The 26,387-nt window shown below is 53.8% G+C and overlaps 1 protein-coding gene across 6 annotated transcripts in view; it reads right to left on the reverse strand.

Annotated features, from left to right (window-relative positions):
- Window positions 1–1,327: 1,327 nt before the first annotated feature.
- SHROOM2 (shroom family member 2) overlaps window positions 1,328–26,387 on the reverse strand; it is a 136,475-nt gene continuing 111,415 nt past the window's right edge. For 4 of the 6 annotated variants that reach the window (XM_033849633.2, XM_033849631.2, XM_033849636.2 and 1 more), the window contains 5 exons: window positions 17,707–18,360; window positions 12,752–13,270; window positions 11,496–11,667; window positions 6,671–6,943; window positions 1,328–4,056 (listed from right to left, as the gene is read on the reverse strand). In XM_033849633.2, coding sequence (XP_033705524.1) covers window positions 3,790–4,056; window positions 6,671–6,943; window positions 11,496–11,667; window positions 12,752–13,270; window positions 17,707–18,360 — 1,885 coding nt within the window. In that variant the 3' untranslated portion in view covers window positions 1,328–3,789. The remainder of the gene's footprint in view (window positions 4,057–6,670; window positions 6,944–11,495; window positions 11,668–12,751; window positions 13,271–17,706; window positions 18,361–26,387) is intronic. The other 2 variants (XM_033849632.2, XM_033849634.2) reach the window with 2 other exon arrangements.

Here is a 26,387-nt window from a genome sequence, read left to right on the forward strand (position 1 = left end):
ACAGCCCAAAATGAATGAATTAATTTAAAAAAAAAGAAAGAATCCACCTGCCAAAGCAGGGGACACGCATTCAAGCTGTGGTCTGGGAAGATCCCACATGCCGCGGAGCAACTAAGCCCATGTGCCACAACTACTGAGCCTGCACTGTAGAGCCCGCGAGCCACACCTACTGAGCCCGCATGCCGCAAGTACTGAAACCCACGCACCTAGAGCCCGCAACAAAAGTAGCCAGTGCAATGAGAAGCCCGCGCACCACAACGAAGAGTAGCCCCTGCTCACCACAACTAGAGAAAGCCCAATGCAGCCAAAAATAAATAAATTTGTTAAAAACAAAAGAATCCCTCCCTCTCAATTGGCTAACCTTCGGGTCCCACCAACCTGCTGCACAGCAGAAGCGTTTCTAATCAGCCAACCAGGAGCAACTGCTGTGTGCTGGGTGGTTCCGACAGATGCGTTTGGATGCAGGGAAGGCACTTCCTCCAGGTCCAGAATACAGTGATGGCAGCAGAAGTGTGGGCGCTTCCACTGGCACCCCTCTGATCCAGGCACTGGTCCTGAGCACATTACCACATCAGCTCAGTTGCTCTCACAACAGCTCTCCTCCAACTACAGAGGAGGAAGCTGAGGCTGGAGAGGCTGGCGCTTGCTCACAGCCATACGCCCGAAGTGACAGAGCTGGCTTTGCTCCAGGAACTTGGCTTCGGGTCCTGGACGATTTCGTGCTCTTCGGTATCGGGCCCTGGTGTGGGAGGTGTGGTCCATCAACGGCCCCAACTCCTCACAGCTCCCTGTAGCCACACTCTGCCACGGGACTTACGGTTCCTTCCACGAAAGGGGTAGAGCACATGCCGCACCCTCTGACTTTGGGTTTGGCTGCAGCCCTTGCTTTGGCAATGGAAGGTTAGCAGGTGCACTCTAACCAGAGACAGGAGAAGCACCGCTGGGACTGGGCTTGTTCTCTTATGCATCTGCCACTGACCTGCCCAGGCCAAACTCCTGGTGCCAGGAGGAACATGACAGGCACGTGGAGCAGAGCCTGATCTCCAATTTCATGAGCTAACGGAATACGTCTCACTGGACCCTGCTGCGATTTTACAGTGCTTGTTACACAGCACTGCTGTGGCAGGCACTGACTTATACAACCTGTGTCTGTGACATTTTCCTGACTACAAACTGACTGCCCTTTACTAGACTGGCAGAAATAGTCACATACATACATACATAGAATTAATCCCACCATTTATCAGTGGTTGAAGAATCTAATATACGGTAAGGATATTGCAATTCTTAAAAAAAAAAAAAAGATGTAAATCAAAGACATGCTCGGTTCACGGAAGGACACCATTTATTTTGTGAACGTCAAGCAGAATGATCTGTTGAGACGTAAGTGAAAGTATTGAGCGTGAAATCTGTACGCATCTTCCAAAGGCGCAACGCCCCTGACTGGAATCTCGCTATACAGAGCATTCCACAGCTGAGCTATGACCAAGGGTGAGCTATCAGCCACCACCGAAGAATGCCAAGGGCAAAACATTAGCACCAGATTGTCTTTATATGCAATAACATAACTATATACAACGTTATGTACATCGACTCACTGCAATCTGTGGGTCCCCACTAACCAGACATTGAAGAGGCAAACGGGAACGTTGTGATTCTATGTGCTTCGTTAAAAGGACAGTAGAGCACTATATATTGCTATGTAGAAGAGAAAGGGCTCAAAAGACACCAAAAAGCTGGATACAGACACAAATTCTATTTTCACATTTTACAGACATATCATCAAAATGATCACAATACTGTATCTGAAGGGAAAGAATCACAGGTAAAAGCTTTGTGACAATTAAAAACACTGAAATCACCGTGGTTGTCTCCCCGAAGGAGGAAGCAGGGGCAGTGTGTGGGGGGGGTGTCCATGGACAGCCAGCTTTACCTTTCCTGACGTGATCAGTTTTCACAGCAAGTGACCCACACCACGTGGCAAGGACACTTCGTTGGCAGAAGAGGGATTTTTCAAGTCAGGAATAGCTTAATTGAATAGGAGTAAAAACTTGAAAAGGCATTTCTCTTTGGCGTCGGTGGGCTGCCAAAGGAGTGTTTATTTTGCCAGCATCAGGGACGCCTGCCAGGTCGGCCCCCTCTACGGGTGCACGGAGATCACTGCGGCAGCCCGGGAGTCCAGTCTCCCCTCTGGCTGGCGAAGTATGGCCTAGTTAGTGTCCTTTAAGACATTTGCGTGCGTCTGTGTTTGGTAAGGCAGCAGCCACTGCTGACAGAGGGACATCTCCCCCCGCCGCTGGAAAACTTCTTTTATAGGAGTAAGAGGAATAAGGAGTAAAACGATCTCACAGATCAAACCAAAGTCTGCACATGACCTCGACGTGAAGTTATCCTAGGGCTTCTCCCGCCATTCACCACACATTTCAACAGATGAGCACTGTGACGAAACTCACCACTCCACAGTGATCAGGTTAAAAAGAAGTACGTGAGAACCACGCCACTGGTGGCTAAAACATCGATTCACGTGCTTACTCGCCATGCATATATCCTCTTTGGTGAAGTGTCTGTTTCAGTCTTTTGCCCACCTTTTAATCGGGCTGTTTGTTTTCTTACTGTTAAGTTTGAGCGTTCTTGTACATTCTGGATACAAACGGTTTGTCACATACATGATTTGCAAGTTATTTTCTCCTAGCCTGTGATCTGTCCAGTGGAAAATGACAGCTTGACAGTTTTCTTTAGTGAATAGACTCTTTACCATCTCCCATCTCACAATTTCAACCACTAAAAAAGGGTACTAGGAGCTGTACACTGTGTGGCAGAAAACGATTGGGTCTAGGAGTTCTGTGGTCCACCGGGACCTCTGAGAAACCAGAGCAACGGTTCTTAAACGGTATGTGGCCCTTACGGCACGGTAACAAATAGAGGCAAAAAGAGAGAAATTGCCAATTGTAATTAAGGATCATACACATGCAAAATAAATGTTCTGGGGAAAGAGTAAGTTAAGAAATATCTCGACGGCCTTAAGCAAAAAAACACCTAGCAAGCACATTTACCGGACACGCTTTTAGCCAAGTAATTTCTCTTTGCAGGAAAATACCATTTGAACCGTGACGTCAGCCGAGAAGTCCTAAAACCGTGTGCCTGCTTTGCGTGTGTTTTAAAGCGCGAACGCTATTTAAGTGGCAATTTTAGTGAGTGAACCCAACATGTACGCTCTTCTTTTCACAGTTGGTTTTTAACCACATGGAAAACCATTCACCTTTGCAGAGTGTTACTAAAGTATCATCCTGATTTTTGCTGGGCCGCAGATCATCCTTATAGGACAGACACAACGAACGCTCAACACTTCTGGGCCAACAGGAGAAGCCGGCAGCCGCCACCTCCCGTGACCCACCGGAGAGGTCGTGCGCCAGGCTTTGCCCGACACGCGCTCATTGCCTCCTGAGAGGAGGAAGGGGTGCAGCGTGGGGAGACGGAAGGGCAGACCCGAGCCGGCAAGGACCACGTGCGTGCACCTCGGGACCAGAGCTCAGTCCGTACTCGGGAACTCACCGTTCACCGGGCGCCACGTGGGGTTGCTTCCAGGCCAAGGGTGACGGGGAGCCACTCTGCTCAGCAGGGAACTAAGACATCAACCAATCATCCCAAACGCGCCCACGGAAATTATTGCTTTTCTAACGGCCATTTGGTTCTGGGAGGGATTCTCTCTCCAGGACCTAAGTCCAGGCTGGGGTTTTCATCTGCCTCCTGTTGCGTGCCCCGCCGGGGAGGCGTCGGGCCGCAGGCCCCTCATTTGCCTCTGTCGGGCGGAAGGCTGTCCAGCAGGCACTTGAGCTGCTCTTCGCCCAGGTGGATCTTGTCCTCCAGCTCGCGCTGCTCGATGAGGAGGGCCGATTTCATCCTCACGAAGTGTGCGTAGTCGGCCAGGCTGTCCTGGCTGAGGTAGCTGGCCAGGATGTCGGACACGATGCCCTCCCGGCGGTCCAGGTTCTCCTTCAACTCCTTGGCGTCCTCGTGCTGCTGGATCAGGACCCGCTGCTTCTCGAGCAGGGATTGCTGGAGAGACAGAGAGAGACGAGCCTGCTGGGGACCAGGCAGTGGCGGTGGTGGGGGGGGCCGGGGGGGAACAGTGTCCGGCAGCTCTTTTGGGGGCTGGTCCAGTGGAGACCCTGACGCCACCCGAGTTAGGGACCCGCGCAGAAGCACCTGGGGCGTGGGCAGGAGGCACCTCGCGGAGCAGAGGCCCCAGCGCCAGCTCCCCCGTTGGCGCTCTTGGGCCGCTGCCACCTCCACTTGCTCCTGTCTCCGTGAAAGGCTGTGAGGAACACGGGAGCCATCCAGGCACAAAATGCTCCAGGACCGGGAGATGCTCAGGAAGAGCAAAGGGCTGAGGCAGCCGGTGTGCATCCAAGGCCTTTCCCTGCCAATACCGTGGCCAAACGGACACAAGGTGCAGGTTCTAAAGAGATTCCAGGGCAGGACTGCTAGACCCTTCCGGCAGACGGAGCTGCAGCCCGGGAGCAAAGCTGTAGCCGAGGCCGTGAGAGGGGGCGGTGGGGCGGGGGGAGAGACCACGCCTGTCGGGGAGGTGCCCTCTCTCCTTCCGAGGGTCCCACCCTGGGTCACACAGACGCCCCCGTTTCCAGAACGCAGCACTCACAGTCGCTGTCTGCCCACAGGGCGCGCCCCCACTTCCCCTGCCCTCTCTAACTTTAATGAAAACTGAGGGGGGGAGAGGTGAACGCGGTAGATGTCTGCAAGTGCCGGCTGGCAGAACCCACGGACGCCCTGTCCTCCGTGCGAGTTTCTGACACCAGCAGGGCCACCTTGCAGCTTGGACATTCTACCCACGGCCACGCATGAGCATCCCGGGTGCGCGAGTGCTCTGCAGAGCGCCGATCCACAGAAAGAGCTCAGAAAAGGTGAGCTGCTATTAAACGGAGGCTGACAGCAGAAGCTGCTCCTGGGGTGAGGCTTCCGGGAAGTGCCCCCGACTGCACAACCTTTCGGGGTCACCTGTTCCGGGAGACACCTTGAGCTTCAGGTGCTTGTGAAACAAAGACAATGTATTTTCACGGCAAGAGGCAAGGTATAAGGCCAATTCATGCCAACCAAAAGGGAAACAGACCTCAACTGACGCGAGAAATGCGGTTCGGGCCACTAAGGTCAGCTGGGCTCCCTGGCAACTAGAAGCTGCTGATGGGAGGGAGGGATTCACGTGTCTGCATCTGCCCACGTGCTCATTTTCTACCTGGGAAGACAGGGGAAGCCGCCTACAGCCTGAGGCCACATCTTTTCACTCGTTAGCGTGCCTGTCTCTGCAAACCGCAGCTTTCCCAAGCCCTGGCTGCCGGACCCGGAGATGTTCATCTGGCACCGGCCACACGGGAGGCTAGCCCACTGTGCTGCCCCTGGACGTGGTGACTGAGCACTCCTTTGGGTCCACGAAGGTGACGCTGCATCAGCCACACACAGCCACGGGGGAGAGCGCCTGTCTGCTTCTCCTCCCTCCCACGGCCCCCCTAGGGATGCAGTTAGGAGCTATGCAGCCAGGTCCCCAGGAGGACCACGGTCCCCGGTGTGTGACTGCTTCTACTTCCTCCAATTCTAAGTAAGGCTTGGTCAGTCCCAAGCAAGGGGAGATAAGGATGAGCTGAGCTGCAAAGATATTACTATTTTTCATTTAATCGATCCTTGAGAGTTTACTATTTCAATTACAAGTAAGTCTCTCTTTCCCATTCATGTTATTTCCCTAAGCTCTTTCAGATAAACTGGGCAAAGACGGCAAGAGCAGCAAAATGGAATGCGAACGTAACCCAAGGGGATCAGGGTCCAAAGCCCGTTACTTTTTCGACCCTTATGCAATACATTCCGTGATTGATAGTCACTAACGACTTGGCTAAGCACAAAAGATCACGGGCTCAAAGCCACGGCGCTTTGTAAGATCTTTCTGTGTAACCTGAAACCACTCTCACCTGGAGTCCAGGGGGAGGGGTGCCTTTTCTGCTCCCCTTGTAGAGAAGTTAAGGTGCCTTATTAATGATGAAGATGATCATTTTGAAGGCCTATTATGTGGAAAGAAGCAAACTAGATGTGCTCCTGCTACCTGACCTACGAAGTAGTAAAGCCTGTAAGGTAGATGGTGTCTTGCATGTGCAAAGAGCAGACACGCAGACCCACTAAGAAATGTCCCAAGTTGCACTGCTGTGGAGGGAGGAGGAAAGCAGAGCAGCTGTTAGACTCATTCTAGACCCTGCCGGCCCTCTTGTGAAGTCCCAGCAACCACATCACCATCAAACGGCACTGTCACTGGGGGCCGAGGACTCGTCAGGCAGTGGGGGAGCTCCACTTACCCACTTACCTGCGGTGGGGAAAGGTTACAAACAGACTACGTTCTAGGAAGAGACCGACACTAGCAGCGGTCGTAGGACTATACGAGAAGAGGTCCACTCTCCCAGACGCGCGCCGCTTCGCCTCCACCCCCCACCCCACCCCCCACCCCTGCTACAAGGACGGAGCGAGCAAGCCCTGGGCGTTCAACCGGCGTCTTGCGCTATGAGGAGGACAGGTGGCCGCGGCGGCTGAAAGAGGCTTCCCAGCGGTCTGCTCCACCCCCCACAGGAAAGCGACACCCCGCCCCGCCTTCCAGGTCAGCTCTGGCCATAGTTACCCGATCGCCAGGAGCAGTGCCGTCGTCCAGATTGTTGAGGGCGTTTTCCACGCGGGCCAGGCGGCCGGACAGCGACAGCAGGAGGTTCACCACCTTGTCCAGGTCCCCGATGAACATGCGGAACTTGTCGAACTCGTTGGGCTTGCAGACGGCCTTGGCCAGGGCCTCCACCTCGTCGCCCAGCGCGCTGTTGGCCTGCATGTCCTCCCGCAGGCTCTGCCGCGCCTGCCGCAGCACCTGCAGCTTGCGACCGATGCTCTCGATGAGCTCCTGCTGTGGGCACAGGGCAGGGGACGCGGTCAGGGCCGCCTTGCGGCACCCCCTCACCCATCCCGGATCTGCGGGCCACTCAGCTCAGCCGGGCGGCAGCTTGTTTGGCATCAGTAAATAACAGGGGGACTTCCCCGGGGGCGCAGTGGTTGGGAATCCGCCTACCAATGCAGGGGGCACGGGTTCGAGCCCTGGTCCGGGAAGATCCCCCATGCCGTGGAGCAACTAAGCCCGTGCGCCACAACTACTGAGCCTGCGCTCTAGAGCCCGCAAGCCACAACTACTGAAGCCCAAGTGCTGCAACTACTGAGGCCCGCGCGCCCAGAGCCCGTGCTCCACAACGAGAAGCCACCGCAATGAGAAGCCCGCGCGCCGCAACTAGAGAAACCCGCGTGCAGCAACGAAGACCCAACGCAGCCATAACTAACTAACTGGGGATGTTTAAGACTAGGGGAAGGATAAGGCCTTCCTGTTCAATCATTGGCGTTTGATTTAGAAACGGAACAGAACAAACCTATTCTCATCCTGTGACTGTCCTATCAGACTATGCAGGAGTGGGACCCCTGGGGCTACTCACGGTAAACCTCGTTTCAGCCTGTATCTTTGCAAGGATTCTCCGGGCCTCTGTGATACCCTGTGCTTCCTTCTTTGTTTTTTGCTTTTGTTTTTTCTGGCCGCGCTGTGCGGCTTGTGGGATCTTAGTTCCCCGACCAGGGATCACACCCAGGCCCTCAGCAGTGAAAGCGCCGAGTCCTCACCCCTGGACCGCCGGGGAAGTCCCTGTGCTTCCTTCTTTGGCAGTTCCCAATTGGAAGACTTACATGCACACAAGTTATTGAGTCTGGTACTGAACGTCTGGTACTGAACTCCGTGATTAAAACGTGTCTTCCATGTAGAATGAGCAATAAAAATTAAGACAAATGAAGGATGTCAATGAACTTAGGCAAGTCTTTCACAATAATAAAGTACTGATCTCCATTTGACCAAAATGTAAATAAATGACTTCTTTAAACGTCATGAAATATACATGCTGCAACGTTTACCGTCCCGCCTCTTTTCTCGGGTGCTGTTCTGTGGCATTGAGGCATGCACGGCGCTGTGGGCTAGCAGCGCCACCCATCTCCACATCCTCTCCATCCTCCGAAACGGAAACTCCGAGCATTCAGTACGAGCTCCCCATTCCCCCCTCCTGCCAGCTCTCGAAATGACGAATTTTTACAGAGCAAAAATGACACGTACAAAGGACCTTTTAATCGGTCACCATCCTGAAGTGAAGCGGCACCATGTGGTCCGAGTTGAGGGGCGGAGAAAGCAGATTATCGGTCTCGTGGGTCATCACATTTGAGAAAAATTACAAGGACCGCTCAGAAGGGGTCCAGCAGGGAAGCCTTCCCCAGAAAAACCCTGTTCCCATGACTACGGACGTGCTTCTGCTGTTAAACCCACGCATGGCGGATGCCAACCGGCGGCCCGCCCTGACACAGTGAGCGGTGAAGGGCCAACGGCGAGAAGCAAAGTCACCCGTTGTCCTTTTCGGAACCCTGCTGCCACCCGCCCTGCACGAGTCCGCCAACCTCGTGTCGACGGACACGGCAGGTTACGTGGGGTTTAGGAGGCCAACGCATCCCTGTACTAGCCTGAGGCTGGGGTGATGAAAACGGAGGCAGTGCTCTGCTGCCCGCACCCAAATGAGGATTAAACAATTAGTTGGAATGTTAAGTCCGATTAGGATTTTTAAACTCAGTCTGTTGCTCCACAGTGAGTAACACTATTTTATGTACAACAGACCCATGAAAATGGTCCGTGCCGTCCACCGCCCCGCCCCCCCCCCGCCCCGTCCTGGGGCAGTTTCCAAACTCTGGCCCCAGACGGAGTCCGCAGGGCTCGGCAGGGAGAAGGCTCAGTCTCGTGAAACCCTCCAGGATGGTGTCCAGAGCTAAGCAGGGAGCAGTTGCCCCGACCTCCAGGGCTAACATGAAGATGGGTGAAATCCCCGGAGGCTCAGCCCGCTGCTTGGCATGCAGTAGGCGCCTGTCCAGAGCCGCTGCCGTCAAGACTGCAAGTGTGCATGAGAAGCTGCTCCGAGCTCACCGCTACCGTTCGGTAGACACTGCCCCATCCCAGGGACTATTTGGGCAGGAGGGAAAAAAAAAAAAATCAAACCACCTCGGGAGACCCGCTGAAGCGCTGGAGGCACCCTACACTTCGTATGCCTGATACGGGTGATCTGTGTCTCAGGACGATGCTTCCAAAGAGGGTCTCCATGCAGCGTTTTTCCTATCAAGCGAGCCATCAAGTCCTCCCAAGCGCACCTGCACGGCCCTCCCTTCTCCTCGTCCCGTGCACACTTCGTAAGCGCGTGACACCGTAGATATGAGGGCACTGGAAAGGCAGCAGAGGCAGCGCAGCCAGGAGAACAGGACTACTGGGTCAGCGACAGCACTGACCTAGCGCTTAAAGCATTTCCTGCTTGGGGTGAAAGTGCCCGACATACGCTTACTGAACCAAAAACATCAGTTGACTTAGGAATTTAATCCTGGTGGGGTGATGGGCAGGGGGCAAGCTCACAGTCTCATGTCAATCCCAAAGCCGGCATCTCGTGCCCCCAAAGAAATCGGAAGAGGCCCCAGACAGATGAAAGGAGCGGTACCAAGGCTGCTGCTTCCCAAATTCAGTACATCATGAGAAACAAAGGCACAGTGTAAAGAACATAGTTCTTTGCATCTAGGGTGTGGACGGAATTAAAACTGTCCAAACTGGATGTTTTTTCTAGGTGTATGAGAATAACAACACTTTGTTTTTTTAAATTCATTATTTTTAAGAACGTGGAAAACACAACCAGAAGAAAGCAAATGGTACCCTGTGCCAGACACAGGGCCTCTAAAATCCCAGGACCAAAACTCTTAGTTTTCATTTCCTTTTTGAATTAAAAAAAGGCCATCACTTCCTAAATTGAAAGTCACTTTCTCTTACACAAGGGTCAGGGTATTTCTTCTGGAATGGGTTTGTGTATCATATTTGAAACCAATCAATGGCATTTTTTAAACAACTAACAATACGAGGAGGTATTAAACATTATCCTTTGCAAGGGCCTTGTCAAAGCAAATTGGTATTTTTTATGAAAGCCCCTTCCAAGATGCTAAGTGTACGGAAAAATGCACCAAATGCTGGTTCCCTCCTTTTTCTCCTGGTGCTGACTACGCATGCTCAAAGCCCCTGGAATTAAACCAACAGCACATGCTATCCTCTGAAACTGACTGCCTTGGGCAATTCCTTTCTCCCTTTATGCTAAATCCTTCCTAAAAAAAAAACCAGGTAATCACACCTAGATGTCACAAGTCTGGCCCGTTGACATGCCATGAAGATCTGAAGCTCGTACAGTAGTGAAGACATCGGCACTGATAGCAATAATTATGTCCCTACTGTGACCTCATGGTTACACGCTATTTCACCTCTGACCTCCTCTCTAATCCTCCCCCTTCCTTGTCCACACAGCTCCAGCTATTGGTCGCTGCTGCTTCCCCCATGTGTCACAAAACTCCCACCCCAGGGCCTTTGCACTTGCTGCCCAAACCCCACTCCCCCAGACCCTCCCCAGATCAACCAGACATTCGCTCACATCACTCCAGGTCTCTGTTCATCATCCGCTCATCAGAGCCTTCTCTACAATCATACTCCTTTACCTCTCTCTATTCCTTCACGCTGCTTTAGTTTTCTGACCACCCGACCTACTCCATTAAGGGTTGGCAAACTTTTTCTATAAACGGCCAAACAGTAAATCTTTTAGACTTCAGGGACCACACAGCCACTGTTGCAACTACTCAACACTGCTGGTGTAGCGTGAAAGCTACCAGAGACCATATGTAAATGAATGAGTGTGGCCGTGTTGCAATAAAACTGTATTTACAAGAGCAGGTGGGGGGCAGGGATTGGCCCACGGGGCCCTGTTTGTTTTTTTATATTTGTTTTTATGTTGGCTATCCATCTCCTCTGTGAGCACACAAGTGCCTTCAGGGAAATAAAGACTGACTCCAGTCTGTTTTGTCTACTGCTGTATCCCCAAGTGCCTGGGTGAGTTTTTGGAGTTGAACAGATGATGCTTTTTGGTTAACAACGCACTTCACAATATACTGTTGAATTTAATTAACATCATCGGATCACAGATGATCACAGATATTTGAAACGGATAGTCAAAGAGGACATGTGCCTTGCGGAAGGTCATACAATTAAGCCCTCTGGATTTAACTGGGGTAGAAGAGACATATCAGTTGACCTTAAAATGAGAGAGACTGGTGGCCACCTAGCTAATTTGACACTGGATCTCATTACAAAGAGATGGCAAAGAGACCCTGGCAGAGAGGCCCAATTTTAGAACAGAAGACTCACCCACAAAGGGCTTAATACACAGGCCCAAATGTCAGCGTCCCACATAGAAGCCCAACACCAACGGCGCTCGGCACAGGGCCCAGGGTCGGGGTGGAGCCGGGTGCCGCCCCCGGCCGGCCTGCCTGCCAGCCAGCCGGCGCGTTCTCGTTTGGAATTGCAGCTCCCCTACCTTCTTCACCGACAGGTCGTGGTCGGCGTCACTCCCTGAATCCTCTTCGGCTTCTTGCTGGTCCTGCAGGTCTTTCATCTTAATCAGCAGCTCCGCCTTGGGGGCCGATGTGCTGTAGTAGGTGGAGTTGGTGGCCAGGGACACGGCCGCCGGCACACTCAGCTCCTCCTTCCTGGGTAACAAAACATCAGAACACCCGTTAGCTCTGAGCGTACACACAGATGTGCCCGCGAGTCCCACAGCCTGGGCTGTGACCGGCAAATGGTGGTGCTAACGGAAAGGCACCAGCTAGAGAGATGAGACAGCAAGAGTGGGGAAGGAGTAGGTTGTGAGGTCAGAACTAAAACACCCCGCCAGGTGGTGCTCGAAGGCTCGCCCCGGAGGGAGGAGAGTGCAGATGGTATCCGCCGGGAGCCCGAGGTCCATGGGGAGAGGTCTGCCGCTATCCGTAGGCGTGGCCGCACGCCCAAGGTCACCGGGCACCTTTCTACCAGCAGCCGCATTTGCTGCCTCTTGCTACGGCCTGACTTCCTGTCTGCCAGGTACTCCCGCCTACCGTCAGTCAACGATGCTTATGGAGACCATGTACAGAAACAGGAGAGATGTGAGCAGATACACCTTTGTGGGCAGGTGACTGAAGGACGGGCTGGAAAGCGCTCTTTACGGAACCTATTGCAGCAAGTTCACTCCCTCAGTTAAATAAGCAACAACAGAAAACCTCTTTCATAAACACATACACTAAGAAGTAGTCTCAACTTTCACCCCTCTTGTGACAAGTTTCTCAGCTTCCGTACTAGTGACACTTGGGGCCGGACCATTCTTTGCTGGGGGGCCGTCCCGTGCAGTGCAGAGCCGCAAGCAGCATCCCTGGTCTCCACCCACTAGATGCCGGGGCACCTCTCCCAGTGGTGGCAACCAAGTGTATCGCGACATTGCCAACTGTCCCGTGGCGGGAGACAACAGCCTCCGGCTGAAAACCACCGCCTCGTGAGAAGAAGCCCCGTGGGCATCTCCGGAAACGTATATTTTCACATCTTTGCCAGGACCTGACGTCATCATCCCCAGAATGGGCTTTTAATTTCGGGAGGGTGACAAAAGAGCCCCAGAGTGCTAATAAGCACTTATGGAAATCTGTCCCCAAAGAGCAGTCACGAAAACAGACAAACAGATACACTCCCTCGCCCTTGTAAGCCTAAGAGGCACCGGGCAAAACCACATCCAGCCAGGGGGCAGAACCCAGGGCGGCGTCTACTCACTTCTCGTCTGTGGTTCTGGGAGAGGGGATTTTGGGGAGCAGCTTCCTCCGCTGCTGAGCTTCCTCCAAGAGGTGCTCGTCTTTGGGGAAGATGCCCTCCATAAGGTCCATGGTGGTTTTGATCTTCACGCTGGGGTCCAGGATATCCGCCAGGGACTTATCCTTGCCCGCGATCTCGCGGGCCAGCTCCTCCGACTTGAGGTCTTCGGCAGTCCTCTCTTTGGCCTTCATGTAGCTGAGCGTGGGCGTGGAGGCCCGGCTGTCCTTGGCTGTGGGCACCGGGGTGCCAGGGGGCTGGGGCTCGGCGCCCTGGCGGCTGTACAGGCAGAAGCGGGAGTAGGACTGCTCGGACGTGCTAAGCGTCTTGATCTGGTCCCGCTCGAGCCCGCTGGGCAGGACGGGTGGCTCCGGGACGCGGGCCAGGCCCTGGCGGCTCTCCTTCTCGGGCTGGCTTTCCGAGTGCACGATCTTGATGGGCACCATCTTCACCGTGGTGTTGTTGTCCATCACCCGCTCGATTCTGCAAAGAGAAGGGCCGTCTGTTAAAGACACGCTGTACGCCCAGGCACAGACCAGAATTAGAAATTGGATGAGAAATCGGCTGGTTTCCGCATCCCCTTACAGCCTGGGAAGCCTGACTCAAAGGCCTGCAGCGGCCCCAGGGGAGAAGCCTTCATGGTCACACGTCCCAGGATGGGGAGACCAGGTTGAGGAGTGCCTGCCACCCCTACCTTGATCTCCTAAGCCTCCTGGGCGTGTAGGTGTCTCTCCGTTTTCCAACGGTCACCTGCACGCCTGAAGGCACATCCGTGGGCCTACTGACAGAAGGGCAGTGTGATGCTCATTTGTTTTTAGGTCAATGGCAGAGCCAACGGTAAGAAGCCTGCTCAGTGAGATTTTCTTTTGCAAGGGAGCCCTGCAACAGACAGGCGTGTTTCACAGAATTAGCGCCGGTGCGTCAGCCAGCGTCTCTCACAGCTGGGTGCCTGCGTGGTCCTCGCGGTGGCCGGAGGACGCCTTTAGAACAAGCAGCCGTGTTCTGAGCAGACGCTGAGCGCCGCCCGGTCCTGGTCCCGGTTGGAAGCGTCCTTGGACCCTCGTGCGCCCCGGGTCTCACCCCACCTGCCTGCCACTGCCCCACGCTTCGAGCTGCCCTCCACACGGCATTTCATACCAGACAGATAAGAATCCAGCAGCGAACATGGGACACGCTGCTCCTGCGCTATCTTGGAAATGACTCATGCAGGCGTCCTTTTAAAAAAAAATAGAATAAAATAAAAAAAGTTTGTCGGTGAAAGCGGGGGAGGCACCTCGAGCAGCCACATGGAAGAGAAAACGGAAAGGAACGGCCTGGTCGAGGCAATGGGGCTGCGTCAGGGGCCACCCGAAAGCCGGCTGGTGCCGGGGATCCCCCGGACCAGGGCCGCTGGGACACAAATCCATTTCAAATACCCTTGAAGGACAAATTGGAGAAAGAGAGCCATCTGCTGGTAGCCAGGAGGGAAGGCAAAAGACAGGCCAAAATCATACAACCAACACCCCGACTTGTTCCTAACTCAGCGTAAAACCACTTCTATGATCCGAATGGACGTAATCTTATGGTGCACAAGGGGCATAACACAACACATTACGGTTCTTTCCTTGTTCCTAAGGGTGGGGCACACAGGCTACAATGAAATAACTTTATTTTCTTCTCTCCTCCAGCAGAAACCACTGAGAGCAGAGGTGTTTGTTTATTAATCTAGGTGGTCATATATAGTCCCTGTCGTGCCTTCTTAGTGAATAAATTTCAAAAGGCTGTCACTCCGTGCATAATACTGCTGAGACATGCTGAACTTCCGAAGGAAAGTTCTGGCATCTTATCGAAGCAAGGACACACAAACAAGAACCCCTCTTCATTCCATTCCTTGCATTCCATGCGTAGAGACCCTCAACTCCTGTTAGGGACTTCAAAGTCAGCCTGTATTTGCATCTCCCCCGGCCCGATTCGTGGGGAAACTTAATTTCCAGCGAAGGAAGACACGAGGTAAAAACAAAAACAAATCCTCCGCAGGTTGTCCTATACTTTCCAACAAAGCATCTCTTCCTGGTCATTTCTAAGCACAAATGATCTCTCCTCTTGAAACCTAGGCAGACTTTCACATTTAAGAAGTCTGATGAACTTCTACCTCAAAGTGAAGACAAAACACAGTGGACAAGACCTTACCGCAGCCAGACCGCATCCGTTCCTCATGGTAAGCCGGACCAGGAGGGATGGAGGATGCGGGCTGTGCCAGGCCTGGCCCCCTCTCCGTGCAGCGGCTCCTCTCAGAGCGCGGGCTCCGTCCAGGTGAGCCGCCGGCCGCCCACAGGGGCCCAGCCCCCCACAGCAAGCAGTCCAACCTGCTGTGCTCACACACCCAGTCCCGAGGGAGCCCTCAGCCCACATGCCACCCTGGGTCTGATAAACCACAACCCTCACAAGGAGATTCTCCAACCACAAGATGCCCGAGGTGACCGCAAGACTGTCCGAACGACCCCGAAGCAGCCCCCCAGCTCCATGCTCACACACGCTCCCAAACCCAGAAACCGGCCCCAGGAAATCTCCTGGGAACACTGCTGGGCGCAATGAAATCTCTCATTTTCACTCGCCCGTGCTGCTGGGCATTGTCTCCATGTTGTTGTAAACCAGCAAAACCCTCAAAATTTTAGAAGTTTTTTCATAGTAAGCTTCCTGGCTTTGCAACAGGAGTTGAGGTATTTTTATTCGGAGTGAATGACTCTGAAATTCCCCACAGGGTGGGAAGGCTGCACTTTCTGCATCCGCGGCCTGGCACGAGGGAGGGCTCTGGACCTGCCTGCTGAATTCGGGAAGGCGTGTCTCAGGGACACAGGAGCTGCTCTACACCCCGGCTGGTTCCCCAGCAGAGGTAACTGGAGGGAGGGACAGATGAACGTGGAGGGAGGTGAGGGGGGCGGGTAGTGCTCAAGAAATCAGTCAGCACACGTGCAGACAAGCAGAGAGTCTCTGAGCTGTGCCCAAACACCAGGCAGCTTGCGAGGCCCCGGCCACTGTGTTGCGCTCGCTGCCCGTTGGTGGCTGATGGTGGGTATGGAGCCGGCCAGCGCTCGTGTGGAGCGCCGGCCTCTGGTTCGCAGTGTATGCCACGGGCATGCCACTCTCTCAGGCCCACGCTAACCGGTAACACCCGCTCTGGGGACGGGGACACCGAACTCAGTACAGTATGAGCCACTTCCTCGGCAGGAAGTTCGTGGGTGGCGTGGCTACCGTCTGCTGCACTGTGCTCCCTGAGGGGACACGTACCGAGTTAGCTCTGCACGCTGACCAGAACCGGGTGCTCTACGAGGGCTGGCACAGCAAGGGACGAGACAGCCTTCGCTGTCCCAAATGACACACTGGATGGGAACAGAGCGGACGCCTGAAGACACCGGCACTCAGTATCGTCAACAAGTGCCGCCACGGGTTGTTGAAATCCCTCTCACATAAAAGACAGGGCAAGAAAACCCACACTCGCTCAGGACAAGAAAAAATGAAAACCACTTCCCACCTCCTGAAGTCTACAGACGTGGTGAGCACTGAGCAAACACGTGGCCCTGTTTCTCCGCAAAGCCGTGGAGCCCGCTGTGCCCAAACCAGCTCCCGAGACCCGAGGGGCCCGGTCACCTTCCCTACAGCGGTACCAACACACTCCACCAACCACACAAACTACTTCATCGCTTCTCCTCCCTTTCAGGACTGAACAACATTGCCAACAGAAAGGATCTCTAAGTGACACCTGCATTCTGAACGATGCAGAACAGTGCCGGCCCGCAGGTGCAGCCGCATTTGGTCATGCCACGCACGGAGACCCAGGACGCTATCGGTACTGTTTCCTCTCTGTCAAGTTATCTTAAGGGTTAAAAAAAAAAAACAAAGTTCAAGACTCTACAGCGGGGAGATCCAGGAGAACTTTCCATGATGATGAAGTCAGCCATCATCTGGGCTGTCCAGGGTGGTAGCCACTAGCCCCAGAGGGCGCAACTGGGCAACAGGTTTCATTTCATTGTCATTAACTTATATCGCTATGGCCACGTGCGACTGGTAGCTACTATATTAGACGGTACTGACATGCAGGGCCAGCGAATTCTTTGCTGGGGGGCCGTCCTGGGCACTGTAGGATACTAAGCGGCACCCCTGGCCTCCGCCCAACAGATGCCAGGAGCCGAGGAACAAGCCCCACGCCCAACAGCTGTGACGCCCAAAACGTCTGCAGACACGGCCCAGTGTCCTCCTGGGGGCCGCAATGCCACCCCCCCGGCTGAGAACCAGTGCTCTAGAGAATGAGAAGAAAATTCCCCCCCTTCTATTTCTCATTTCTTGACTGGTCCCTGCCTGACAGCATTCACCAGTGGCTCAGTGGGCACAACCGACAATCCCATGCCGGTGACCCTGAGAACAGCACCATGGGATGGGATCGAGTTTTCCTCTGCTTTAATAAAAGGTAAACACCACCTCAGCCTTTTCATATAAAAAGAACTAGAAAAAAAGGCATGTGGAAATACTGGACATCACGAAAAACACCGAATTTGTTTGAAAGTCTCATGCTTAGGTTAAACTTGATTACAAACAGAACTCAGCTGGGAAAACCAGCCCCGCTGTGCAGAAGCCTGTAGGTAACGCAGCTATCAACCTGTCGGGCTTGGGAACAGGACCAGGGGACAGTCTACTCCCTCCTTTACCTCCCTCACCCCCTGTGGGGCAGGAAAGCCCCCAGCAAGTTAACAATCCAGCTGACCACTCGAGTGGTGGGTTCTCCCCCATGTCAGCCCCCAGGACCCACTTAAACTCCAGGACGGGGAGCCGGGAGCAAGGCGGCAGTGATTCACCACCCAGGAAAGGAGCGCTGAAAGCCTCCCACGGTGGAAGGGGGCCGGCAGAGGGGAAGAAGGCCTCAGGCCGCCGTCCAGAGACAGTACCTGGTGGAATTATCATCCTGGACGAGCAGCGGGGGTTTGTCCGTCAGCTTCTGCGGCGCGAACTGAGGCGACGGGGAGCGCGAGGTCTCCATGGCGGAGGTCTGCAAGGGCCGGAACTTGGAAAGGAGCGGCGCCTCCCGCCGGGGCCAGCCTGCGCGCTCGTCTACATGCTGCCCGGCCGGCTCCCCCGCAGCCCGCGGGCCATCTGCCGCGGGCCGGGCGGCGCTCGGCTTCTCCGCCGAGGCGCCGGGGCTGCAGCGGGCGAGGGCCGGACGGTCCGAGCACGAGCACACCTCCGGGGCCAGGGGGCGGGGCCTGCCGGGCGCGCCCAGGTGAGCAGCCGCAGGTACGCCCGCCAGGGGCCTGGGCTCACGCCTGGGCGGCGGCGGCCTCTGTGGGGCGGGCCTCCGGGAGAGCGGGGCAGCGCTCAGGGGCCGGGGGTCCTGCCCCTGGGCGTGCGGGGCGGCAGGCCGGTCCGCGGGCGCGCGTTCCTCCGGGTATCTGTAATCGCAAGGAAGGGTCCCCGCCCGGCCACGGCCCTCCGGGGGCACCTCCGGAGCTTCCCGGGAGCCAGCTGGTTTAGAGACCTGGGACGGCTGCTGGGGGTCCCGCTGCGCTCCCGGACTGTCTTCTGCACATGGGGCATCTGCTTGTCTAGGGGAGAAAGGAAGAAAAATGAGCCAGCGGTTCCAGTTAACATCTCCCCAAACAGGACTACACCCACGTCTCCATAACCTCCTTCAGTCATGTTAAGGAATTCAATCCACATACGTTTGCCTGCGCCTGTCCCCGCTGCGATTCCTAACACAAGGCATCAACGCCAAACACACACTGGACATTCGCCAGTACGCTGGCGTGTCATACCACAGGACAGGAGGTATGCACGTTACAGACACACGTGTACACACAGACTGCAATTTGGGGGCAAAATGTAATTCACACAAACATTTAAAAAAACAATGTGTGTAGAAATCCTCAAACTGTGATATTCAGAAATGTTTACTTCATGTTGCAACAATATTTTCATGTGGTTTATTTCGGGAAATTACCATATACAAAGGGACGGAACTTTCTAAGACGGGCAGCAAGTAAACTGATAAACTTTAAAATCAGTAGTCTGTCATTAAATAGAAGAAAAACAGAGGCTTCGTTTTGGAAGCTGCAGTGCGACACTGATCTTTCCATACTCATCCATTTCCACATCCGTATCCATTTCTCTCTTTCCCTGAAACGTACTTACATGCGCGCATGCGCGCACGCACACACACACCTGCAAAACACATGCAGGCATGCTTCACGTGCACGTATAGCTGTGCCGAAGCTAAAACTCGTGGGCGTTATGATAACCATCAAACTCGCAACAAGTCAGCCGGCCACGCCTTTGCTGCTTTCGCTGACACACTTTCTTCCCACCTGACTGAATAATGAAATGAGCCTCTGACTGACCTTTCCGTTCACAGGAAGAGCTGTTCTCCGTTAAGACACCCTCAGAGCTGTTAAAGGAGACCCTAAAAAGGGCAGCAATCAGACACCCAGTAGGTAGAGCACAAGTGCCAGTAAGAGATGTAACCTACTGCGAAACAAGTGGGATAGAAGACCTCGTCCCCACACACCCTGGCAACCCCTTGGGGCCCTGGACACGATACCAGGCATGGGCATTACAGATGTCCCAACCCCATCCAGGCAGCTGTTCTCAGAGTCAACTGCTCGTTGCATGTCTCTCTTGCTATGTCCTCAGGAGAAAGGTCCCTTCCAGGTTCAATGGCTGGTCGAGAGTAGACCATGGACCAACCCCAACTCCCCTCCCTTCGCCCATCAGCCAGCTGGGGCCACACTCCTCACTGGCACTACCTCCAGCCCAGAGACAGCAGCTGCAAGGGCTCAGCATCTGCAAGAGGACAGAAGAGAGCCAGACCTGCTTGGACCCTAAAAGGGGCAGGTTTGTTCTCTGCTTCCAAATTAAGACAATATTAACCCAGCTCGGGGAAGTTAGGTGTTGTTTATTTTTATTTTTTTAATCTGTACTGGGCACACATTGATGAAAGAAATGCTAACTTATTGAGGTCTGGGGAAGTCATTCCGGCTTACACATAAGGTAACTTGAATTTTATGCTAACTTAAACAGCCTGTTTGTGGCCTAGCAAACATACACTGTACATCTGCATTAATTATTAAAGAAAAGGGCGCACTGACCACAAGTAAAGAACGTCCATGTTAAAAATAAAGACTAAATGCTTCTGTTCCCGGAAAGTCCATGCGGGCGCTCCTTCAATGCTAAGACTCCCTTTCCCAGGTGCCAGGGCCACACTGACTCGCTGTGTACGTGCTGGTCTGTTTTGAAACTGTGAAGCAATGTATTCCTGACTTGTTTAACGTTCTTTGTTTTTGACAAGACATAAAGCTGTGCCGAACGCCATGCTTCTTGGGAGCAGTTCCTCAGACTACTCTGGGAAGCAGGCTTCTCTGGGCTGTAGTCCTCAGTTTGGCTCAGATAAAACTCTTTTCTATTCCTGTTACAGATTGTTTTTCGATTATTTTCGTTGACAACATTAAACTAGAAGTTATCAAAATAACCCAAACAATGTAATGGATGGTTTAGAGAACAATACACAGCAGCTGTCTGGTTACAAAAGACAGAATGGCATTTAGACGTCATCAAATGGACAACAGTGGGAGAAGTGTGACTCACAGCTCAGATGCCCTGTCACACACTACTTCATCTGGCCTGCCGCGGAAAAGCAAACCTCGTGCCTCCCTTCCATTGAAACCATAGTGCCTCTTAAGACAGTAAAACCTAATTTATGACAATTCATGAACGCCTCCCCAATCTTTCACTTCAAAGAGTTGAGGAACACTTGAACTTTTTTGCTTATAAAACTCTTGAACTCTAGCATCCACAGACCCACACGAAAGCACCTGGTACCTATTAAATGAATAGCCACCACCTCATTAAAACGGAGAATTAGATCAGCTACAATTTACTGCTAAAATCTAAGTGTCTTGGGCCATCTGGGTTCATATTTAATATGTTAATTTAAAAGGAACTCTAGGGACTTCCCTGGTGGTGCAGTGGTTAAGAATCCGGCTGCCAATGCAGGGGACACGGGCTCAAGCCCTGGTCCGGTTAGATCCCATATGCCGCAGAGCAGCTAAGCCCCTGTGCCACAACTACTGAAGTCCGCATGCCTAGAGCCCGTGCTCCACAACAAGAGAAGCCATGGCAATGAGAAGCCCGCACACTGCAACCAAGAGTAGCCCCCCCCCCCCGCCTCGCCACAACGAGAGACAGGCCGCGCACAGCAACGAAGACACGATGCAGCCAAAAGTAAATTTAAAAAATAAAAATAAAAGAAGCTCTATTTGCAAAGTGCCTTAGACAGGACACGCTAAGATCTACCCAGAGAAGGTAGAGGTCACACCTGTAGGAGCAAAGCCCCACTGAGAGTGGGACAGTGACTCAGAGCAAAAGACCTTCTGTCGTCAGCAGGTGCCCCGGCCTCCTTCCTGCCTTACTAGCGCCGCAGCCTTCGCAGGACCCGAGGGCACTCTCTAAGTGAGGGCTGCCTGGCCACTTCTCACTGGAGGAGCACAGCTGGTCCCCTGTGGCCCACCCCACATCTAACTTCACGTGGCAATTTCTGGGCCAAGTTTGTCCTCCACCCCTGACTTTTTCTTGGCTTCCTCCCGAACCTGCAAAGTGAAAGCCGTAACAGCACGAATTGGTCCTTACCGTCCCCGCTGGCAAGAATTCAGGGAATCCAGCTCACAAAGGAAAGGGACTAAAGGCGGGAACTTGGGGTTCTACCGGGGCCATATTCCAACCTGTGTTTCTGATAGGTTCGAATTGGTCCTTACCGTCCCAGCTGGCAAGAATTCAGGGAATCCAGCTCACAAAGGAAAGGGACTAAAGGCGGGAACTTGGGGTTCTACCGGGGCCATATTCCAACCTGTGTTTCTGATAGGTTCGAATTGGTCCTTACCGTCCCCGCTGGCAAGAATTCAGGGAATCCAGCTCACAAAGGAAAGGGACTAAAGGCGGGAACTTGGGGTTCTACCGGGGCCATATTCCAACCTGTGTTTCTGATAGGTTCGAATTGGTCCTTACCGTCCCAGCTGGCAAGAATTCAGGGAATCCAGCTCACAAAGGAAAGGGACTAAAGGCGGGAACTTGGGGTTCTACCGGGGCCATATTCCAACCTGTGTTTCTGATAGGTTCGAATTGGTCCTTACCGTCCCAGCTGGCAAGAATTCAGGGAATCCAGCTCACAAAGGAAAGGGACTAAAGGCGGGAACTTGGGGTTCTACCGGGGCCATATTCCAACCTGTGTTTCTGATAGGTTCGAATTGGTCCTTACCGTCCCAGCTGGCAAGAATTCAGGGAATCCAGCTCACAAAGGAAAGGGACTAAAGGCGGGAACTTGGGGTTCTACCGGGGCCATATTCCAACCTGTGTTTCTGATAGGTTCGAATTGGTCCTTACTGTCCCAGCTGGCAAGAATTCAGGGAATCCAGCTCACAAAGGAAAGGGACTAAAGGCGGGAACTTGGGGTTCTACCGGGGCCATATTCCAACCTGTGTTTCTGATAGGTTCGAATTGGTCCTTACTGTCCCCGCTGGCAAGAATTCAGGGAATCCAGCTCACAAAGGAAAGGGACTAAAGGCGGGAACTTGGGGTTCTACCGGGGTCATATTCCAACCTGTGTTTCTAATAGGTTCCAAGTGACTAGTTTGTACATAACATGGATAATGTGTATGTGTTTACATATCACATGTGTCGCACGTGTCTGTGTGGTATCCGTGTGTATGCATGTATATCCCCTTCTATTGTATCTTCACAGTCAATGGTGATAGCAAGATCCAGACGTAAAGACCAAGAATATACAATGAGTTAAGGACTCTGCACGGGCGAGTAAGCAACTAAGTATCTCCCTGCACGCACTCCAGGGTGGACCCAGGAGCGGGGAGTCAGCAGCGCAAAGGAGAACTGCAAAGGCAGCCGCGATATACGGCTTCGGGTGCTCATTCCCCTGTGGAACACACTCAGGACCTGTTACCAAGGAGACAGCAGCTCCCAGGGCAGGGAGGACAGGCAGCAGGTTCTCAGCGGCTGAGGATTCCACAGACCCGCAGCCCCCTCCGGGGGCTGGAGCCCAGCAGGCCGACTGGACGCTGTAAAGGACACGGGGAGGAGAAAGGTCCGCGACAGGACTGCAGAGGGAAACACAGCTAATCTGAAGGGGGAAGAGCGCAGGAAAGGCCACCTTCAACACTGCCCAGTAGTGCAAACACCCTGCGAGAGGACACAAACCACTGTTAACAGCCCCAAAAAATGTAATTAAAAAAAACAATTATAAGTTATGTATCAAATGCTCTTGAAATCCCGTCAACACTGCTCTGATTCAAATCTCCACTTTTTTTTTTTTTTTTTGGTACGTGGGTCTCTCACTGTTGTGGCCTCTCCCGTTGCGGAGCACAGGCTCCGGACGCGCAGGCTCAGCGGCCATGGCTCACGGGCCCAGCCGCTCCGCGGCATGTGGGATCCTCCTGGATCGGGGCACGAACCCGTGTCCCCTGCATCGGCAGGCGGACTCTCAACCACTGCGCCACCAGGGAAGCCCTCAAGTCTCCACTTCTGATCATGGTGTGGAGACAGCCAGCCCTGTGTCTAAGCACAGGCTGCATCCCTGAGAGGCAGCGGCTCTATTTCCAGATGCCATCTGTTCCTGACGAGCCCGTGACGTCACTGGGCTCCTTGTGTCCTCGGGTGCCAGTGTTCTGCTCCCTGCCGCCCCATCTTCTGCACAGCTGCCCTGCCCTCACACAGGCCCGCGGCTCCGCAAGCCCTGCGGTCTCCCGGCCTCTGGGTAGCCCCTAGCACAGGGCTGGTCACTCTCTCTGATGACTGTACTGTTCACTGGTCTCCACTCTCACCCTGGGGCTGTGAGCACCTCGACGGAGACAGGGAGCCAGGTTTTCTTCTCCAGGGCCTCGCGGGCCATCGTTAGCTACGTGCACTGGGTCACACCACGGCCTGGACGTCTGTTACATGCACAAATGCATTCATGGCTTTCGGTCCCCGGGCAGAAAGGTAAGGAGGGAAGACGCATTTTTTCGGAGATGCAGGCAGCAGGGTTCACATGAGCTTGCATGTGAACATTCCCAACATAAGCAAGTGTTTCTGGATCTCCCTGGGATCACTAAGTTAGCACACCTCTGTAAACAGGGTGAGCAATTATCCTCACCAAAGAAGAGAGAAAAATTCCAACTCTTTGGACAACTTAACTCACACAGGCTCCTTCCCTCCCTTCCTAAGTACTTCTGGAATCAATGATCAGAAGAGGACGCACGGCCAAGTGTGACTTGTGCCCACAGCTACGGCTGGAGGCTGTTCCTCCTAACGTGCTCTGGGGCCTGAGGCGGCTAGAGAGAACTAGGCCACGCCCGACTGGGGCTCCCTCGGGCACCCACTTGCAGGCGCAGAAGCACTTACTAGCTATGTGCCGTCGGGCAAGTGACTGTGCCCCCACGGAGGTTCATTCCCTAACCTCCCCGGGTGAACCACAGGCCACATGGGGTCGCTGCGGGCGGGGGCAGAGGCAGACAAAGCCCCTGGTGTGGAAGGACCGGAGTGGGGCTTCCTACCAGCCGGATGCTACACCTGGCACCCACCAGGAAGGGGCCGGCGTGCGGCCGAGCAGACCCCAGAGCAGGTCCCCGCGATACCGACACCCTGTGTACCTTCTCCCCACATCACGGCACAGCACAGGCCCCCGAGCGGGGAAGGGCATCCCAACGGCAGCCCCCCACCCACCCCGGGGCATCTGTGGGTACGAAGGGCACCACCGGAACTCCGTGCAGTGGAACTGCCTCATTGCAACAACAGAGAGGGGGAGACAGAGAGAACTTCCAGCGGATACCACCACTTAGACTGTACACATGGCCAGCACACCGCCAAGGTCAGCCATGGACCGGGCGGCTGGGTGCTCCGAGAAGTGTGCTTGAGAACGTGCTGCAGACCCAGGGTCCGGGGCCTGCGCTGTCTGCAGAGTGAAATTGCCTGACAGCTGGTGAGACCCGAGGGGCTGCCTTCCAACAGAGACATGCTTCCACCAAGGACTTGAGTCACAGTCCGAGGTTCCTAGAAACCGCACGTCTGTTGGCTGCGGGTGTGAACCACGGTGATTCTGTGAAGTGTCGAACTGTCTGTTAACGATCAGGGACACTGGCGTGTTGGGATGTATCAGGCATCGCCACTCAGGTTGTCTGAAGCCGGAGGACCACCAGGCCTTAGCACAGGGCCAGGGGGCTGGGGGGACACGGGACACCCACACCGTTCCATGTGCAGGTCTCCTGAAGGAGCCGCTGGTGTCGCCAGGGATCTTCCTGTCCCCCAAGGAATCCCCAGCAGCCACCCATCGCCTTGGGGAACTGCAGGCTCGTCTGTCTACACGGCACCCCATACAAGCCCAATGAGATGGGGGGCAAGACGTGGGAACCCAAGAGAGGCCGTCAACCAGCTGACCAACCAATCCATTCACCAATGGACAGAAACACATGAGAGTCCGTTCAAACAGCACGGATGCCCTGGAATGACGGCGTTACCACTCTTCTCCCAGGAGACACCAGTTTTCCTTGGCATTTCCCACATGGGGAGCCCCCCAAGGGCACAGGCTGTCCGACTGTCCTTCTCTCTGTTTCCAGGCACAAAACCAACACTGACCAAATGAATGCACAGATATGCCCTCACTGGAGGGCATGCAGGAGGGCCGTGTCCACAAGTTCAGCTCCCAATGTGTATCCTGGAGGACCACCTTCAGGGAAGACGGTAGCCTGAATCATGCTTCACTTACTCGTTTTTCTTTTCTTTTTTTTTTTTTTTGCCTGCACGGCGCAGCTTGTAGGAGGACCTTAGTTCCCCGACCAAGGACTGAACGCCGGCCCTCGGCAGTGAGAGCGCAGAGTCCTAACCACTGGACCACCGGGGAAGTCCCCGGTCACTTCTTCCCTGCAACCTCTCCAGGGAAGCTTCCTCTGCACCAGCCCCCAAGCAGGCTCTCCCTTCCGCGATTCTAATGCCATGTGGGGAAAGCACTTACTTTACAAAACCAGATGAAATGTTACTCCTTCCGTGTCTTAACAGATGATAAAAAGGTTTGCTGCTTCCTTTGGGTTTTATTTTTGCTTGCAGGAACTTGGATGGTAAGAGGAAAGAACTCGAATTAGAGAGACTGATGTCATTTGTGGTTAAGTGGGAAGAACAGATGAAAAGACGCCACTCACAGATGATCCAAAACCAAATGTGTAAAGGCACTGATTTCTTGAGGGGCTGGTTTCCAGTAACAGAGAACACCTGGGTCCAGAGATGATCACCTGGGACAGCCCCTCAAGTATCCAGCGCTACATTTTCTTCGAGAATCCATTCCAGGCCTTTCTTACTTCTGTCGCTAGAGACCTTCATTCTTCGTCCCAAGATGTGATCCTTGGAGGTTTTGTTTTTGTTTTGACAGAAATCAGGCAAATCCCCTCTGCCAATCAAAGCTCCAGACCGGTTTCTGTTGCAAAATTATTTTTCAGAAGAAGAGAATCATATCACCATAGACTAACGGAATAAAAATGCTATTTTCATGTGATTTTTTAAGCCAAGTTTTCTTCTGCCTTTCTCTTACTTGCTTTGCTAAAAA

This window comes from Tursiops truncatus, chromosome X, assembly GCF_011762595.2.
Source record: "Tursiops truncatus isolate mTurTru1 chromosome X, mTurTru1.mat.Y, whole genome shotgun sequence".
Lineage (NCBI taxonomy): Eukaryota > Metazoa > Chordata > Mammalia > Artiodactyla > Delphinidae > Tursiops > Tursiops truncatus.